This window comes from Patagioenas fasciata, chromosome 6 (genome assembly GCF_037038585.1).
Source record: "Patagioenas fasciata isolate bPatFas1 chromosome 6, bPatFas1.hap1, whole genome shotgun sequence".
Taxonomy (NCBI): Eukaryota; Metazoa; Chordata; class Aves; order Columbiformes; family Columbidae; genus Patagioenas; species Patagioenas fasciata.
The window spans coordinates 25,630,877-25,650,099 of NC_092525.1; the positions used below are offsets into that span (position 1 = coordinate 25,630,877).

Genomic DNA, 19,223 nt, shown 5'->3' on the forward strand with positions numbered 1-19,223 from the left:
ATTTTTATAATCTGAGAAAAGTTAGGTTGAATGATTTATCTTGTCCACATGAAATCATTACTTAATGTATTTAAAGTTCCTTGTGAGACGTTCTAGCAACGTCAGGCTCAATACGAGTCAGGAACAAAAGCTGAAAACAGAGTTAGGAGAGGTAACCTTCCCTTGCCTCCCCTCGTCCAGCATGACGCCAGCTGGAAAGGAAGCAAGAGAAACAGGGATCACATGAGACAGAGAGAGGATGAAAGAAGACAAGACATTACAGATAGGCTGTGCCAGGGGAATGATCACTGTTTATTATATTACTGCACACCTATGTAACAACAAGAGTTCACTACTGAAGACCAGAGCTTACGTTCTAGGAGATCCGATCGAGCCACGTGTGCACATTTTACAGGGTTACATTCTGCACGTTTGTGTAGCGAATGACCTCAGCAGCACGCAGAGACGTGAGAGCTGCATCAGCCAGGTGAGAGAATCACAGCCTTGCATGTAGGTGACGTGATGATGGATTTACTGGGTTTAGCTATAAACCTCAGCAAAATGCAAGCACACTCACTTTTACGGATACATCTTGGAGGAGGTGACCAGTCATTCTTTGTGCATGTGACTTCCCCATCTTCACGTTCAGTATAATAGTCATCATTGCAGACGTATTTAACTCTTTCACCTTCCTTGTAAACGTACTTCCTGTTATGTGAGAAGTAACCATTTTCCACGTGTCTGATATGACAGTTTTCTGAAGAAGGAAGGTAAGTACATTTAACTACAGGAATAAGTACAGCAAGAACTGAGGAAAATTAATTCTTAGAAAGACAGTTACTAAAATAGAGCCTCCTGGCATCTTTCTGTACCCTTCTAATCCAAAAAACCTTTGTGTTCAAATCTGAATGAAAGCATGTTTTGTTTCACTGCCCTTAGATTAACAAATCACATGAACAGGAGTGCAAGTCACTACATAAAGTGCTAAGAAGTTGTCTAGTAAACAATATCACCTACCTAGAGTGCATAAAGCAAGGCTGGCTAACTTCAGTGCATCTAGCATCACGTACACCAGCTCTTGTTCGTCTGCTCTGTCTCCAGAGTGTTGATGTCTGCCCTGAGTGATTTTCAGCATTTGCCTCCAGGAGGTGTTAATATCTCTGTGCAAATGAGATTTTAGCAGCACCCAAGCGCGTAGGCTCTTCAGCACCCTGTGCCCCAGGTGTCCAGCCACGAGGAAGATGCCTGAAGAAATTCCTCTGAGCCAGACTCCACTCATTTCCTGCACTGAGCACCACTCCACTGAGGGCAGCAGGGAAAGAACAACCTCTTGTTTGAACTTGCCAAGCCCTACCAGTAGGTAGGAACTTCACTGTGAATGCACATGTGTGTTAGCAGAGGAGGCCTCAGCTCACTGCTTTAAATCTGTTTTCTAGTTTAAACCTGAAGTCAGTGTATCTGACCTATTGCAAGAGTGCGTGCCACCTTCTCAGCTCCAAAGGTTATCCAAATGGACCAGGCAATGGACGTCAGAGAGGAACCTCTAGTTGAAGTACCCAAGCCAAGGAAGGAAGAACCTATCTACACAGAGTGGAAACTCTCTGTTTGTACGTGCGGCTGTGTGTGCACATGAAAGAAGATGTATGCGCAGGACCCAGAAGCTAGAGAAAATAAACTTTTCCTATGTGTTTCTTAATATCATGGATAGTTTTAGGCATATAGGAACTCCAAAATCCAAAAGTATCATTTCAGCCTTACATACTGCAGAGTGTCACCAGCTGACAGTTCAAGCTCTGCTGATATTATGAGAGTCTGAGTGCAGTTCCAGGGGTCAACTGAAGCAGGTCTACTTTAACAAACTGTTCTTTGTTCCACCTTGTGCTCCATCAGCACAATTTCTGATGCACAGAACTTTGATAATTATAACAGAACTGCCAATAAAGTGGACATGTACTTACTGAGGCATTTTGGCTCTGGAGACCAGCCCCTTTCAGAACAGACTACTTGAACCCAGGATCGTCCACTTGGGGTTGAATAACCATCATTGCAGCGGTAATCAGCATGCTGCCCAAACCTCATCGGAAAGTAGTAGCTTCTGTAGTACTCCAATGTGTCACTTAATTTGCCATTTTCAATAACTGGGTAGTCACACGGTTTCTCTGGAAATAGAATTCAACACCAACAGTATCAACACATGCTTGACAAAAAGTTCAGGACACAAGTAATTCAGATGGTTTCATCATCTCAGTGCTTTCTGAATCTGACAGAATCAGGACCACACATTTGGCGGATCCTAAGGAGTACAGGAACAATTGCGCTCTGCTTTTGATGTCTTGGTCATTACCTATAGTTCCTATGGTTCCCTTCATTTAAATTACAAGCAACAGAAATGCAGTCAATATTCTCAGTGGAATCCAAAGGCTGATTCATGAGACCAAATGTATGTGTTTATTTCTTTGCTAATACTGTGCCTACTGGGCAAAACGATTTTTGTAGTTATGGAAAGTTTAAGCCAATAAAGAGCTCATAAACAATCAAGAATATCTTGGTTTGTTATTTGACAGGTTAAAATAGGTAGAATAAAACTGATTGTCCATGATATACCAACATACAACCGCAAGTAGAAATCTAGAGCTGTGATAATGATGATGAAAGACACCTTCCAATCATTAGCTAGATTTTGCCTTTTTTGGAAAATTTTAACACTCACTATGCCATCTTATCTGCAACTGCTATGAGCACGTGTGTTTAATCACACTTTATGCTGTTCAAATTATAATAAATGGGGGTTTCAAAGCAGCAAAATGCAGTGCTGAAATTCTGAAAAATCCATACATGCATCTGACATTCCGACATATGTACAGCTCTTCTAAAAGCTCTTCTGACTTCCCAATCAGATAACATATTAACAATTTAAGAAATTTGATGGACTGAATATTTAACAGTGATTGTTACCATAAGCTTCCTGGGATTTTGCTTACATACTGACAATCCAATTCCATACAATCTCTGTTTGGAAAATGGGAGGAATAACCCCATCCACCAGTAGGATTACTATCAGCAAATATAATTGTCGTTGGAAAACCAATTGCCCACTGAATAAACAGTCTCTAACAGTACAGGTGGATGCAGTTCATGCACATGAACAACTGCAAAATTACACATAAGATCTATTTGACAGATCAAAATTATACAAGTATGATGCATATTTACCACATGAAGGAAGTTGGATATCCCCATTAAAACACTGCCTGACAGGAGAGGCTGCGGGTTTAAATCCTGTCACGCACATAAATTTCTGCGACTGACCACTTTGAATCAAAAATGAGTGTCTTTGTCCATTGGATAGAAGGAGATTTTTCACTTCCAGTTGCTGTTTTGTGATGATACATGGTGCTAGGGGAAACAAGATAAAAGAAAAATGGTAGAGTATGAATCTTTGGTGGCTTTTAGCACGTGAAGCACCTCCTCAGCAAAGACTGTGCAAAACCAGCTTGGTTGTGACTCAGTAGGGATTTTTGAAAGTAAAATATAGACAACATAAACATTTAATCTCTATCACAAATAATTCAGGATGTTTAGTTTTAGGTAGTTTATCAATGATATGGCACAACTTTCAAGCATATTCTTATTTACGTGTATAAAAGAATTGACAGACTTTGCAAATACCTCTCAAGAGGTACTGATTTCAGGAGACTGTATTCCTTGTAATAATTAATTAATGAAATCAGTAGGAGTAAGTCTTATTTCATCCCTGTTGAGTTTCCATTATCTAGGATTAAAAATGAAATTATAGGATTCCTAACAAAGAGCTCTGCTGAAGGAACTGAAGACAGCAGAGCGGTTTACCACAGCAGTTCTCCTCCCACCTGTGAGGGACAGTGAGGAAACTACATGAAAGGATGCTTTAGCAAATGTAATCTCTGTATAAAGAGGCTGACACCACTGTCAGTACCTGCCCATTGTTGCATAAGTTCTTGTAAGTACAGACAAAATGTTTATGTGCTGGTAACTTTCCAGACAACTCCAAAATTCTCACAATAAAAAACATGATTGAATGTAAGTGATTTTGGGGCCCTAAAGCCCAAGATCTACAAGCTAAGTAGTATTGAACCCAGGGATTAATTTCAGTCCTTTACAGACTTGGTAATCAAACAACTAATGTAAACCTAATTCTGAAACTCCCATTTTAAGAATGATCAGTATTGTCTACCAGTACAAAGTCAGCTAGCAATAACAGTTACACTTACCCAAACATTGTGGTGGCCCAGGTACCCATATTTTTTCATGGCATGTTACCCATTCTGATCCTGATAAAGTGTATCCAGCGTTGCACATGTACTGCACTCTGTCTCTTTCCATATATCTCGATTTATTCCCACTAATAATTTCTCCAAAGTCAATGTCAGGTGGGTCTTCACAGGCAGTTCCTGCAGAAGCAGTGCACAGAATCTTGTTATCTGACTGCACCCTGCCATTTTCTTCTTATCCTGATTTATGTCTAACTAACAATTTCTTCAAAATCAAAGCTATGTGGGTGTTTGCATGCCATTCCAGCAGAAAGCATCCACAAGTTATTGTTAACTGATAGACACAGAACAGTACTGACACTTGCAAATAATGGAACTATACAAATTGGATGATATTCTGATGACCTGCATCCCTCCATCTGAGGGATTACTGTACTAATAAACAGCACTATCTTCTTGCTCTAAGAAATTCTCAACATCTTTACTATTTTCACAGTCTTTACATTGAAAAATGTTACTGAACTAAAAATATTTTAACTGAAAATATGAATAAACTTCTGAATTTTTCACAGTGCAGTTTCTGTTTTCCAGCATTATACTGGAATAAGTTTTTACATCTGCAATCACAATTCTCAATTTTCTTTAATTCTACAAATAAGTCTGTTTGTCCTGGGTTCCTAAAATTAGTTCAACCATTCTAAATTGAAAGTATAAGGTACATATAAGTAACTACTTCTAAAGGCAGAGGGGGTAGAAGAATCTGAATACGATGAATAGATTTAAATGGATAAATCATGGAGTTTAAAATTGGTTATTTAAATAAAGGTAATAATTCAGTGAAGATCTCCTTCAGGTAGCATGTTTATTGTATCATACAGCTTATTGAAATAAAGTACCTCTATTTTTAGAGAGTTGTATAATACTTTGAAAAAATGTTGTATGTATTCAGAATATTTGTAGCTAAATTGAAATGCAAAGGCATTTATATGGATTAATCTATTTGAAGTTAGTTATGGCTTGTAATAAGTTCGGTTCTTTATGAGAAGTTTAGGCAGAAGACAAAGAAGCAATCTCACAAGAAAATACAAAGCAAATATTTTAACATGCATAGTTCTAAGTTGTAACTCTGTTAGTAAGCTTCTGAAAGGAATTATATAAGAAGCAAACAGTATAGTGTGGTAATGTTGCTGTTGGATTTTTGTTGTTGTTGTTTAGTTCCTTTTTCCTGATTGTCACCAGCTACATCAGTTGAATACATAGATTTCCATTCAATAACTTACCTTCATGTGCAGTACAGCCCAGCCACAGCAGAAACACCACGGTGCAGCTCAGCAGCGCCATTTCCAAACTTTAGAAGTTGAAGATGTCCTCTGCCACAGCGTTGCTATTTTCTGCACTCCGAATTGCATGTCCTTTTATTCACTCCCATGATTCCTGAGGATGTTCTTGCAGTCTCCTCCCCTAATTTTCTTGCAACACAGCAGTCAACCTGTAAAGATAAATTATGCAGTTGTTGCAAAAAGGCTTCCAGTTTTTTGACAAAACTTTTCAGACTGAACTTGACACAGAAGCATTATGAAACCCATAACTAAAACCTCACAGTATGTTTATAACGCAAAACATAGTGCACTTAGTTTTTCAAGCCTAACATTTTGTTATGGGCAAAACCACCTTATATGCAGAGCCCATAATTTATTATCAGTCTACTTAAAATCTTAACAGCCTAATAAAAATACTGATTTATTGTTAGTCCACTTCCAATAACGCTAACACTCATAGTCCAAATTAATGGAAAAAAAAAAGCTTCAGTAATGCTTTAAAAAACAAATAGACAAACAAACAAAAAACAACCCCCAAAACCCACCACTGTCCTAGCACCTAAGCAGTTCCTCTGCTGTTACACTCCTCCTTCCCCTGCTCTCTGGCTGACAGCACCAGTCTTTCTCAAGGAGGCTCTCAAGGCAGGGGGAATGCCACGTGAGCCATTAGTGTACCAAGGTTTTTGTTGGGAAGCGTTCAACGCAAGTAGCAAGGGTTCCTTCCTTCTAATACTGAGGTGTCTTTGTGTTTACATGTATGTACTTTCTTAATACATCTCACTTTTTAAAATCCCAGTTGTTTACGTCTGTTCTCTAAAACTGGGTTTACTGGATAAGACCACATCACACTTCTGCTGGGGCCACTGCTTGAACACTGTGGGGGTTTTTTACAGTCTTTGACCTCTGTTCACCTTCGTGTCATCCTGCATTGTCCTTTCCCACACCACACTTTAGTCTGGAGTCACAGATAGTTCAATAACTGCTTGTTACCAGTATAAATCAGAGCTAAAACAAAAACATTTAGGTAGCCAATGGGGTAATTGTTAAACAACCGCTGTCACAGCTAAACAAACTAAAATCAGGTAAACCCAGGCAAGTCCAGAGATCCTGCACAGTCAGGTCAATGTAGAGCCTGTGCTATTTTATTAGTAACAGCAAAAACCATATTTATTGGGCTACACCCAGCAGTATAGCTTGGACTGAACATTCTCATGTGGCAATACTAAGATAATTTTCAGTATTTCATTATTTCCTGTGGAGTTTCTTACACAATCTTTTTTTTTTTTTTTTTTTAGGTCATTCTCTTTTTTTATTCCAATGCACTTGCTGCTCAGAACTATTATGAAGAAGGAAGAACAGTGGTTTTGATTTGTTGGTGTCAGAAGAGAAAGCTTACAGTAGAATTCACTACCCTCCTGCTCTACCCAACCTGCTGCTTAGTGAAAAAAAAAATTACATTACATGCCACTGAGTGGTGTGGTACTGCTCTTGTATCCACTCTACCCAAAATTCCTCAAGACAACTACCTTCTCCTTCTGATATCAGTTATGTTATTGGTGACCTGTGATACCTCACTGACTTTAAAACCCAGCAACTTCATGTCAGGACTTCAGAAAGTACATCACTGCTTGTCACAACATAGGAAATTACTCTGAATTCTGCTCTCAATAAATGTTCCAGAGACTGACATTTAAACCCTTTTCCTCCTTTCCCCCAGTTCTGCTCTTTAAAGAGAAGGGTCTTTTTAGATTTACCATGTATTCTTGTGCTTCATCCAGAGCTCCTCAAAGGCAACAAGTCTGGGCAACAGGCCCATGAGCTTCACTACATGAAATATTGTCAAGCCAATATAAGTAAATGAAACTTCACTGACACACAGGTTCACTTTGGTTAAAACATGTCAGTCTAAATCAGCAAACGCAGCACTCAAAACTTCAAAATAGGAAGTGCCTGATCTGTGATTTTCTACTGGGACAAAAGTCAGTTTCCTCAGTTATGTACTGTGCAAGCAAGAATTTAACTGGAAAACACAGATTACAATCTATAAATAAATCTAAATGCCTATTTGGCTAACATTTGAAAAAAAAAACCAAAACGCATAAACACAAGGTTGTTAGGCAAGGGGAAAGACCTCTTGTGACAGAACAGCAGCTTTAGACTGAAAGAGGGTAGATTTAGATTAGATATAAGGAAGAAATATTTTTTACTACAAGGGTGGTCAGACACTGGAACAGGCTGCCCAGAGAAGTTCTGTGTGCCCTGTCACTGGAGATGTTCAAGGTCAGGTTGGATGTGTCTTTGAGCAACCTGATCTAGTGAAAGATACTCCTGTCCATGGCAGTGGGGTTGGACTAGATAGTCTTTAAATGTCCCTTGTAAGCCAAATTATTACATTATTCCATGATAATAAATAACAAGCTGATACTGAAAAAATTTGCACAAGTCAGACTTGGTGCAGAAGTGTTATCATATCGCCTACCTACTCCCTAGCCAGCACTATGACTGTGAAATGAAAGAGTTGAGAGATTTTTCTGTTCTGATGCTATTGGAAGTTTCTGATACACAAGGAAAGTGCCAACAGAAACACACTTCTTTTTTCATCATGCCCCACACACCCAAAAGCAACTCATTATTTTCTGAATGTTTCTTAAGAAGAGAAGGCTGGGAGGAGACCTTATTTCTGGTTTTGGCTTCCTAATGGGAGACTATAGAGAAGATGGAGCCATACCCTTCTCAGAGACGCACAGTTATAGAATGAAAGATAACAGACACAAAGCAGTAAAAGAAGTTCCAGTTAGATATTAGAAAAGAAGATTCACCTTGAGGGTAGATAGACATTCAAACAGGTTGTCAGAAAGGTTAGAAAATATATCCTTGGAGATATTGAAAACTCAGCCAGACAGGCTCCTGAGCAACCCGATTCTTATTCTGCTATTCTGTGCCTAACTATGCAGAAAGCCAGCGAAAGTTCAGGAGTGTTAATGAGCTAAATTGAGATCTTTGGTGTGTTGATGGTTATTTTAAAAGTTATTCTGCCATCACAGTTTGTTAAGTCTTTCTCTGCTTCCAAACACACTGAGGAGGTCAGAATCCCTCTTGGGCTTGCACATCACTGGGTCTCATTTGCACATACTCCAGGTACTCTAGCACAGAGCTTTGACAGATGTATCAGCATCCCACCCTCAGCAGGACAACAGCACGCCTGAGCTGCATGCCTGCAGCAGCTTCTCTGCTGCCACAGCAGTGTGTGGAGCTCATCTACGTCTTCCAACAATGCCTGGACACGTTTGCATGTGTATTTTCTGGGAAAAATTAAGGTAGTGGAAAGGAGTCATCAACAAAGTTTCCTTACCTTCCAAAAAGCAACTTGGTCACTTCCCCTGTATTCATTAACCTCTGTAAGAATTCTGCATTCAGTCAGTTTTGCAATGTTCCTATTGCACACCTTCCTTTTTCGAGATTTCACACATATTTCTGAGATGTTTCAGATTTCGAAACAAAAGCTGCAGTTCTCATTGCAAGCAACAAGTTTTGTTGTTGTTTTTTTTTTTTCTTTTTCAAATAATTAATAAAAAAAAATTTAAAATGGGAAAATGAAAGAAATTCATATTCTCTTTACCAGGGAAAATAACTGAGTGCTGTCCTGAACATGCTGAAAACAAAACAAAATAAACATACAAACAAAAAACCCCCACAAAACAAACAACAATCAATAAAAAAAACCAAACCCTTGAGAACAAAAGAGTTAAATACACTGGCAGAGGCTGGTGTTAGGTGACCAGGAAGATGCTGATGCCATCAGGCCTGAATAGGCATCATCACAGCGACATGTGGATGCTCTGCCTGTTTCTCTCAGGCTAGCCAGTGGATGTGCCTTCCCTCCCTGCTCTGACCAGGAAAATAGGTTTGACCTCTCTGGTATGGTCAAGACTACAGATTTGGGGTTCTGGCCTGATGTAAGCCAAGGTAATGAAGTACAGAGTTGCCTGACTGGTATCCCCAGAGAGTCTCAATTATATGTGTATACCTTAATACCCACCCAAAGGTACTGATTAAAAACTTATAACCAATCATTTTCTTTAAATGAGTTCTTGCATTATTTCTTAACTGAGAAACACCATTTACATTACAGTTGTTGTACACAACATGACCTAGAACTAAAAGCTATAGTGAAAGTCTAGTTCAGATCTAGATGTCCCACATCAAAAGTTCATTATCTAAAATTGCTCTCTCATTGTTACTTTCCTTCATTTTTAAATACTGCCTTACAAAGAAATTATTTTTTCGTATTTTGAAAACGTTTTGGAGTGTTATTTTTATCAACATTTTCCCACCAAATGTTTGACTGGGTCTTGATTAAACAAGCAGAATTTGTCTATTTCTTCAAAGCTTTCATTTCTTTGTTGTTTTATTTATTCATGTGGCACTTGAAAGCCTTGGAAAACTATACAGAACAGTATGCATGCAATGACATCACAGAAAGATGAAGTTTAGAGATAAAATACAGAAGAGACCCTCACAATGACTTTTTTATTAAAACACACTAAAATGGACAAAAGGCAAACATCATCTCTATTCCTGAATTTTCTCCATATCTTCAGTCACACAACACGTTCAAAGGTAGAGCACCAGGAGTATGTGTGTTTCAGTGTAATAGAAAATCATACAAAGTAGTTGGACTAGATATTTTAGTAGTTAAAATGCACTCTAGTAAGAAACGAAGATGCTTGCTTGATTTTTTTTTTTAAAGAATGGTAATTAACTACTGTGTAGAATTTGCATATTTTTAGGTTTTAAATAGTTTCATAGATCCATTAAACACATTTTTTAATACTTTTTTTTTCTTGCCCCTCAAGCCTTGTCCTTTAGAGGCTTCTGACCTGTAAAAGGAGACATGGGTGCTGTTAAGATGTAAAAAAAATATTCTCCTTTCTCTCTGTAGAATTAGAGTTTAACATCACAACATTCAAGGGCACAAAATTAAATCTCAATTTAGCTATATCCTATAGTCACAAAAGCACTCCTATTATTAAAACCACCAATATCTTCACAAAGGGCACTACTCGCTCAGCATCTTCTCGTCATGGTGCTTTGCTCAAATCCTCCAGATTGTGATGGATCCTCAGGATGATCGCTGTAATCCTTAGAAAACTCTTTCATCTTAGATTTTCCACATGTATGCCAATACTGCATTCTTCTGCTGCATTTCCCATCCTCATACCACAAAGCACTTTCACTTCTCTCTTCCTTCAGCTGAGACCCAACAATGCCACTGAACACTCATTTCTCAAAAGTAACTGTAGTGATCCAGAAAATATAAGGTCATCTTAATTCAGCTGTTAATACCAGACAGAGAACATGTACATACCTTTCCTACAGGGTTTCCTGAAGTCCATACTTATTTTCCTCTTTCAACACATCTTGGATATGTCAGCTGTCCTCTCTTACACTGCACTTGAAATAAAGTTGTACCAGATTCTTCTCCAAAATGGTTCTGTTTACAGTAAAATCCAACATAATCCCCATGGTAAAAGTAAACTTGAGTCTCATAGAACCCTTGCAGCAGCACATTATTTTTCTCCATTTCATCTTTTGACAAAGTACATGGCTCTAAAGAAGAGAGATGTAATCAGTGTCAATAAATCAATTATTTCTGAAGTTGCATCATTTTCACGAACCTACATTAAAATTGTACATATTTCCCATTCTCTTAACATATTATACATGAAACTGCTGTATTTTTTGGATACTGCAGGCATGTCACATTTAAGAAAAAAAAAAAATACAGACAAGCTTACACTTATATCAACATTTTCATCTCTAACTGGAAAAAAATGAAGTAAGATCTTAAAGTTCTATTTGACAATACTCAATTTATAAATTTAAGAATCTAAACTATTGAGCCTAGAGAAGAGAAGGCTTTGGGGAGACCTTATTGTGGCCTTTCAGTACTTAAAAGAGGCCTAAAAGACATGTGGGAACAGACTTTTTTGCACAACCCATTGCCATAGGACAAGGGGTGATGGTTTTAAACTAAAGGAGAGGAGATTCAGGCAAGAGATGAGGAAGAACTTTTTTTTTTTTTACGAGTGGTGAAACACTGGTCCAGGTTGCCCAGAGAGGTGGTGGATGCCCCATTCCTGAGAACATTCAAGGCCAGGTTGGACGGGGCTCTGAGTAACCTGATCTGGGTGAAGATGTCCCTGTTCATGTCAGCGGGGGTGGACTGGATGTGCTTTGAACATCCGAAGGTCCCTTCCAACCTAAGTTACTCCTATCTATAATTCTATGAATTATAGAGAGAAATAAGTTCTTATTTATCATATCACACCTACCTATACAAACTGGTGGTGAAGTCCACTGCCCTTCAGAACAGTAGATTGTCTCAGATCCTTGCAAAAAATGATAGTCAGAGCAACTATACTGAACCGAAGAACCACTGTCATATTGGGTCAGGGGTGGGAGAGTAAGAGCTCCATTTGCAATAGAAGGTGGAGAGTCACATTTTTCTGTAGGAGCTGGAATAATGTTAAAAACATTTGAGAAACATTCAGCTTAAGAAGCTAAGAAATCAGCGGCTTTAAATGCCTGTCAACACTAGATATCTACCAGCTCTCATTGTCTTTTCTTACTATTTCATTATGTCTCAGATCAGAATGCAATCTCCTGCTGAATTCTAGCCATAAGAAATCCCTTGTGTGCATTTAATCATTCAGAGTCATCTTTCTGTAGAGCTTTGAGTTCCCTGGTCTTGCAGAACAGCTCCTGCCCCTTTCCCTGTCAAAGAAAGGTGTATCGTTTTTCTGTGTTTGGATATATTTAATACTACAGCTATCTTGTGCAAGGATATCTGTGTACATCTGTATTGCTGAATCCTAACCATCTATTATTTACAACAGCTTCTAGGCCTGCACTTCCAAAGCAAATTGTTTCTAAATAGGTCTGAGACTAATTAATTAAAAAGGCAATAAAAAACTATTGTTTTACCTTGCAAAATGCATTTTGGATATTTCAGTCTGCCATGGTTGCACTGTGTCCTCCCAGGAGACAGAATGGTAGTCTGGAGAAAATTGTACCCCTGTTTACATTCGAACTCTACGAGATCACCATGTAGGAAAATTAATTCTTCCTGTCTCCATTTCAACTCTATGTTGTTGCTGTCCAGATCAATTACATTAAGAGTGCATGGTTCTAGAAAATAAAAGTGTACTTCAATTAAAAAAGTAACCTTAAGTGATTTCTTAGCACCCTTTTGTAAGAGTCAAGAAAGAGAAATCTAAATCAATAGATCTAAAATGTTTTAGAATCTTGTAAGAAAAAGAACTATAGATGCGTTAAAAAAAAAGAGAATGTAAATATAAAGAAATGGGCTGAAGTAACACAATACGCAAAAAAACCCTGAACTGTGAATGGTAAATCACAGAAAATATACACATCTGATAGAATCTGGTTTCTACAACTATTGTAAACATATGGCAGCCTGGCTTTACCATTAAAGAAGAAAATAATTTCTTTACTGTAACTTGAAAGAACTTCGTATAACGAAAATATGCATCCATCATTCATCCATCAAAATCACCCGTTTAGATTTGGTCCACAGGTTTGGTAAGCCTTTTGAGGATACTAGTAGTTAATACACAGTAAGTTTCAACTAAAGAAGTGTTTTGACAATTTCCTTTCTTCACCTTTTTGCTTTGCTTTGTCAGTTCTAAAAAAATGTCTAGATCTTCCAAAAACCCTTCGGAAGTTTTGTGTTCTTCTTTGGGCTTTTTCATGTTATTCAAAGTCAATATTATTTTGGTTGCTTTCTGTCACATTTCTTAAAATTTAGTGCCAGGATCACATGAGGTAGCCTTGCTTTCCATTAGGCAGTTAACCTCATTAACTTTTGGAACCACTGATCTACTTAAATGAAGCCTGACAGAGGGACAGTTATAGAAATATATTTCTACAAGTTCCACAACAACCGTTGCCTGATAAAGGCCTTTATTAATGCTTTGCTGAGGGAAAGGCAAGGAGAAATCAGTTATTATGCATTTTTATGACAGCACCATAAGAACAACTAGGCATGGGTATTTTCCTGAAACTAAGTACAGTGTGTGCTCTTTCTAGTCCGATTAGGTGAGGGTTGAAAAGAAATCTCAGAAAACATGGAAAGAATGATGTGGTTATTTGGATGGTTAGGAGACAAATGATGTTTATAGGAAATGAGTTTTCATTATTTCACAGGATTTGTTAAATTTGAGTATTCAGATCTAAGAATGCTGAACTGGATCTTTTGATCCAGATGAGGTACATTTTATTCATTTAAAAATAAGTAACAAAAACTGAACTATTTATGTCCATTTTCACAGCAGATTATAGACTTGAAGTCAATTTAACAAAGGATGCTGGTAAATAGAATGATTTCACTACAGGAAGAAAGAAAGGAAAGATAAACAAACAATTCTTATAGGTCATCAGTAGTAGTATTTCTGCTAGTATTGATAATTCCTAATAGTGTTTTGAACAGCATACCTAAGCGCAACATGAAAAAATTGAAGTCCAGAATGAAATAATAGATGTAAAGACACATAATAAAACAGAGGCTGAAGTTTTAAAAATGAAGGTCCAATATGTCATTGTTTTACTTGTTAATCATATCTAAAAGCCATTCTGGCAATGACTGCAGACATCTATTGAAAGACAAGAAGAAATCCACTGAATGGAGAATATGGGAGAAAGAAATTAAAGAATCCTCCTAGGTAACAGGGACAGCTATGTTGTACAATAGTTCGACTCAAGAAAACAGAGAAATCTCTTTAATTGGCTGTTCATAAGAACAGGCCAGAAGACACTTGCAGGAGTGGTGTGGGTATATTTGATTTTGGGTTTTTGTTTTGGGAATCTTTATTAACTCAAATGAAAGAGAAAAGGTGGTAATGAAAGAATTATCTAGAAGTTCTTCCCAGTTTTGCCTTTCTGTATTACGTATGACAAAGCTTACCTAAGCACATTGGTTGTTCAGTCCAATTTCCTTGTTCACAGTAAACAGTACTAGGTCCTTCCAAAAAATGGTAACGCTGACAACTGTATTCTACTGAGGAACCATTCTTGTAACTTGTCAATAATGGACCAAGAAGAACACCGTTTTTAATCACAGGTGGAGAGGTACAGTTTTGCTGCATTTCTAATACGAGGTAGGGAGATAGGTATTTAGATATTTAAAACAATGTTAACACTGTTGAAAATATCAGACTAGCAATAGACTCAGCAGAAATTTACATACAAATAAAACGTAAAACAATGTAATTTCTTTTTCAAATTTTGTTTTCAGAAACTGTACACTTGCCTTACTGAACTGCAGGCAGGCACTCTATTTCCTTCTACGCTCCTCATCTATGTCCACCCTTGACTCTTGCTAGTTCACACTCACTATAGATTAGTTCTTTTTCTGTGATGAGACAGTCTTTATTTGTTGCTTCATATGGTTAGCATATGCGTGGTTAAAAATAAAGAAAAGAAACCTCACTGGAACTATTAATCAAAAGATCAGTAAAATACTCCTAGATTTGCATGTTTAGACAACATTAACAGAAGGGGCACAAAATGACTGAAGGTAAATGCTAATGTATAAAATAAAATTACAAATACAGCACCGGCTTATAGGTGTAGTTTATAACCACTATAAATGAGCAACGATGGCCTTTCAGTCAGCCAGTCAGACTGTTATTAATACACTGACATCTGCAGCATGTGCAAACGTTTTCAACAGTAAGGAACTGTACTGCAGCAAAAGAGTAGTCCTAAAATGCCTATAATAGCATTGGAGAGTACTGAAGTCCCTTTTAAATAGAAAAGTAACATTCACCTACTCGTATCTTCTTCATGATATGTTTTGCTTGTCCTTACTGCTGCTTGTGCTTTGAGTGGTGGTGGTGCCTCAGGTTCCCACTTATCCATAGCTCCTATATGCACAGCAGAAACTAAGAATCAGTTTTCTCAGAAATAACTCATTTTTAAATACCAAAACAGAGAGACACTGATGTGTTGTAAGAGGTAATAAGATCAATGTTTCAGGGAAGAACTACACAACACATATTTCAGTTGAATTCACCTAGGTCATCCTTTCTTTTTTTCTATGAACAACAGATTGTTGTTAAATTATGCAGAACTTTACCTCTCCAGTATTTTAGCACAAGAGGACATAAAGAGTTTTGCAGATATAGAAACTGAGGCTCTGTGGAAAATTAAAGCATTGTTTGAAGAACTATTTCTGTTCAGCTGTCAGTCTTCACAAAAGTACTCACCAATACAAATGGGGGGTGATGACCATTTTCCTTCTACACACTGGATTTCAGTTTCAACAGTATTTTGACACTGTATACGAACTTTGTCTCCGTTATGATATGTTCTTTTAACTGTGATGACATGGGCATGAGGAGGAAGCGGTGGTGGAGGACATTTGTTTTTTACATCTGGAAATAAAAAATGTATACTGTTTTCTCACTAATCTAAACCACGTAAACATTTTTACTATACAATTTGCAAGCCTATCACTCAAAAGACATTTTTGGTTGATCCAGAGTAATTACTTACACTCATGTTGTTCACAAAATGGGAGACCACAACAAAAAAGTGATTTTACATTCAACAAATATAAAATGTAGATATTATGCTATTGCACTGTTATAAACCACTTTGTAATTTCTCTGCAAAAACTCAATAAAGTGTTCCTTAAAGGACTTCAGGAAATGGAGATTTTTCATATCCTCCATTGACATAGTATTTAAAGCAACTTATGTATTAATTCTAATGCTACAGAAGTAGCAATAATCATAGCCCATTTCCTATCTCCAAATTAAGTTTGTGATTACTGTATCCTGAAAACTAGATTTAGGCCTGAGCACCCCACCTTCACTGCACTCACTCAAAATTCCTGTTGTCTCGTCAGAATAAATACAGGGCTGGTGTCCTAATACATGCCATTTAAGTGAGATATTCTAGTGCAATTTAAATGCTACTGTATCTTCTAGGAAAGGAAGATTAATTTTTAGAAAACATACTTCACAGGAAAAATTCCTGTAAAAATGCACTGGAAAAGAATAGCATAGATTGAGCTTAAAGCAATAAAAAGGGTTGGTTTCCCTATCCTCTGTTATCAATGCCTGGCATCACTTGTATATAAAGTAGAGAATTTGTTACCACAAGACAGCGAGATCTCCTAAAGCTCAGAACTAATCCTCATGAAGAGGACAATATCCAGATACAACAATGACCCACAACTATCAAGGTATGTTGAACAATATTATAAATTCTCAGCTAGTCTAAATGTTGTGTTGTATTGTTTCCTGCTGTATGCTACATGTCATCTGGTTCTCTAGACTTTTCATTCTTCCGAAAGTTTATTTTCTGAGAATCTCTGTTATCCCCCAGTGAGTGAGGAAGTGATGGTAATTGCTAAAGTTGTGTTTCTGTCCTCAGGAAGACCCTTCTGGTTAATGCTGATGAAAACATGTACTGTTTGGTGAGGCTGTAAAACTCGGAGAAGTATCACAAAACCCCAGCTCTGGAGAAACCCAGAGATTTTTGTTACAGATTTTCTTCTTAATGCCTCTCAAGAGGCATGATCCCACCTTACCAAGTGGGATTAAACATGCTCGATTAGAACTTCATGCAATATGGTTTAACTTGAGCTTCAGGGTCTGAACGACTTCCCTGCAATTGTCAATTCCTGCTTCTCCAGGGTACAACATATAGACGAACAACAGCAAGAGACAATATCTGCTCTATTGTTAGTCTACCAAAAGCTTATTCCAGTTATCATTGCCTGCCTCCCTCCCTGTCACCTTGGCTCCACTTGCTTCAGCTACCACTTGATTTCTATTTAAGCTGTGAACTGGTACAAAAAGCATCTTTTCCTTTTGTATTCGTAAAGCATTTCATGAAAGAAGATGCTAGTATTTCACTAAGAATTTGACATAATAAAACTATAAAAATAAGGTACCTTCACACACTGGAGGGTCTGGGTACCATCCAAAATAGTAACATTGAATTAGGTCAAATACACTGACAGAATAATTTTCCTCACAGAAAAAATGAACAACATCTCCCTCTTCATAAATTTTCTTCACAGGATAGAAACCTCCATGTGCTATTGCACTCAACGAGGAGCAAGTTATTTCTAGGAAGAAAAGATACAGCAGTGAAATCCAGTTAAAGAAGGCTTCCCGAACCCTCAACAGCCTATAAAACAAGCCTTTTCTTAACTTTTTGTTCATTTATAGAATAAACCACATTTCAAATATTATTATTTTCCAGCCCATTACTTACTAGTGCAATTTGGAGGAAGGGACCACCCATGTGTTAGACACACTGCTTCTTCTGTAGTGTTTCCTCCTGCAGTGTGGTATCCCTCATCACATCTGTACAGCAGTGTTTCATTCAATCGAAGCTCTTGTCGGTCTGTGAAGTAGCTGCCGTGATGTAAATTTGGTACTTGACATGACTCTTAAATAAATAAAGCATATACAAAATATTAATAGCTCTTTTCATTTCAAGTTATTTACCTAACTTGACAGTGGTCATATCCAAAGCAATAACCCTTACAAGTAATAAATAGTTAAAAATACAATAGTTTACACAAGTTTTCCAGTCTTCATTTAGGAAGTTTGGATAGCAATAGATGCAATTTCATTTACACCGATTCCTTCTACAAGATTGTCCTGGAGTCATTGAAAAACATATGAATGACAGCGCAGTCATTGGTCCCAGCCAGCATGGGTTCATGAGGGACAAGTCTTGCTTGACAAACTTCATTTTGTTCTACGACAAGGTTACCCACCTAGTTGACCAAGGGAAGCCTGTCGATGTGATATTTCTGGATCACATCGAGCTGGGCTCAAAGGGTTCTCGTAAATGTGGTTGTGTTGGGTTGGTGACCAGTCATTAGCGAGGTTCTGCAGGGATCCATCTTAGGGCCAGCACTCTTCAATGTCTTTATAAATGACTTTATAAATGACTCAGGACTCAAGAGATTGCTTAGTAAGTCTGCTGATGACACAAAATTGGGAGGAGCTGTTGGCACTCTAGAGGGCAGAGAGGCCCTGCAGAGGGATTTGGACAAATTGGAGAACCGGGCAATCACCAACCCTGTGAAGATCAGCAAGAGCAATTGCCAGATTTTGCACCTGCGACACAGCAACCCTGGCTGTACATACAGGCTGGGGGATGAGATGCTGGAAAGCAGCTCCATGGAGAGGAATCTGGGTGTTCTGGTTGATGACAAGTTGAACATGAGTCAACAGAGTGACCTGATAGCCAAGAGGGCCACCCATGTCTTGGTGTGCATCCAGCACAGCATTGCCAGCCCGGTGAGGAAGCTGATTGTCCCTCTCTGCTCTGCACTGGTGCAGCCTCACCTGGAGCACTGGGTGCAGTTCTGGGCGCCACAGGATAAAAAAAGATACTAAGCTACTTGAGGGCATCCAGAAGATGGCAACAAAATTGGTGAAGGGTTGGGAGAGGAAGCCATATGAGGAGCAGCTAAAGTCACTTGGCTTGTTCAGTCTGGAAAAGAGGAGACCTCATCACGGTTACAGCTTCCTCACAAGGGGAGGAGGAGGGGCAGGCACCAAACTCTTCCCTTTAGTGGCCAGCGACAGAATCCAATGCAGAATTTGGCCTCACAGGTACA

At 38.1% G+C, this 19,223-nt stretch overlaps 1 protein-coding gene across 1 annotated transcript in view; it reads right to left on the reverse strand.

Moving 5' to 3' along the window:
• LOC136104084 (complement factor H-like) overlaps nucleotides 1-19,223 on the reverse strand; it is a 38,876-nt gene that overhangs the window by 17,233 nt on the left and 2,420 nt on the right. The window contains exons 4-15 of the mRNA XM_071810579.1: nucleotides 17,861-18,037; nucleotides 17,535-17,711; nucleotides 15,838-16,005; nucleotides 15,403-15,495; nucleotides 14,535-14,717; nucleotides 12,536-12,739; nucleotides 11,884-12,066; nucleotides 10,952-11,158; nucleotides 4,230-4,409; nucleotides 3,193-3,375; nucleotides 1,938-2,138; nucleotides 557-736 (exon numbers count right to left, since the gene is read on the reverse strand). Of these exons, the coding sequence (XP_071666680.1) occupies nucleotides 557-736; nucleotides 1,938-2,138; nucleotides 3,193-3,375; nucleotides 4,230-4,409; nucleotides 10,952-11,158; nucleotides 11,884-12,066; nucleotides 12,536-12,739; nucleotides 14,535-14,717; nucleotides 15,403-15,495; nucleotides 15,838-16,005; nucleotides 17,535-17,711; nucleotides 17,861-18,037 (2,136 nt within the window). The remainder of the gene's footprint in view (nucleotides 1-556; nucleotides 737-1,937; nucleotides 2,139-3,192; nucleotides 3,376-4,229; nucleotides 4,410-10,951; nucleotides 11,159-11,883; nucleotides 12,067-12,535; nucleotides 12,740-14,534; nucleotides 14,718-15,402; nucleotides 15,496-15,837; nucleotides 16,006-17,534; nucleotides 17,712-17,860; nucleotides 18,038-19,223) is intronic.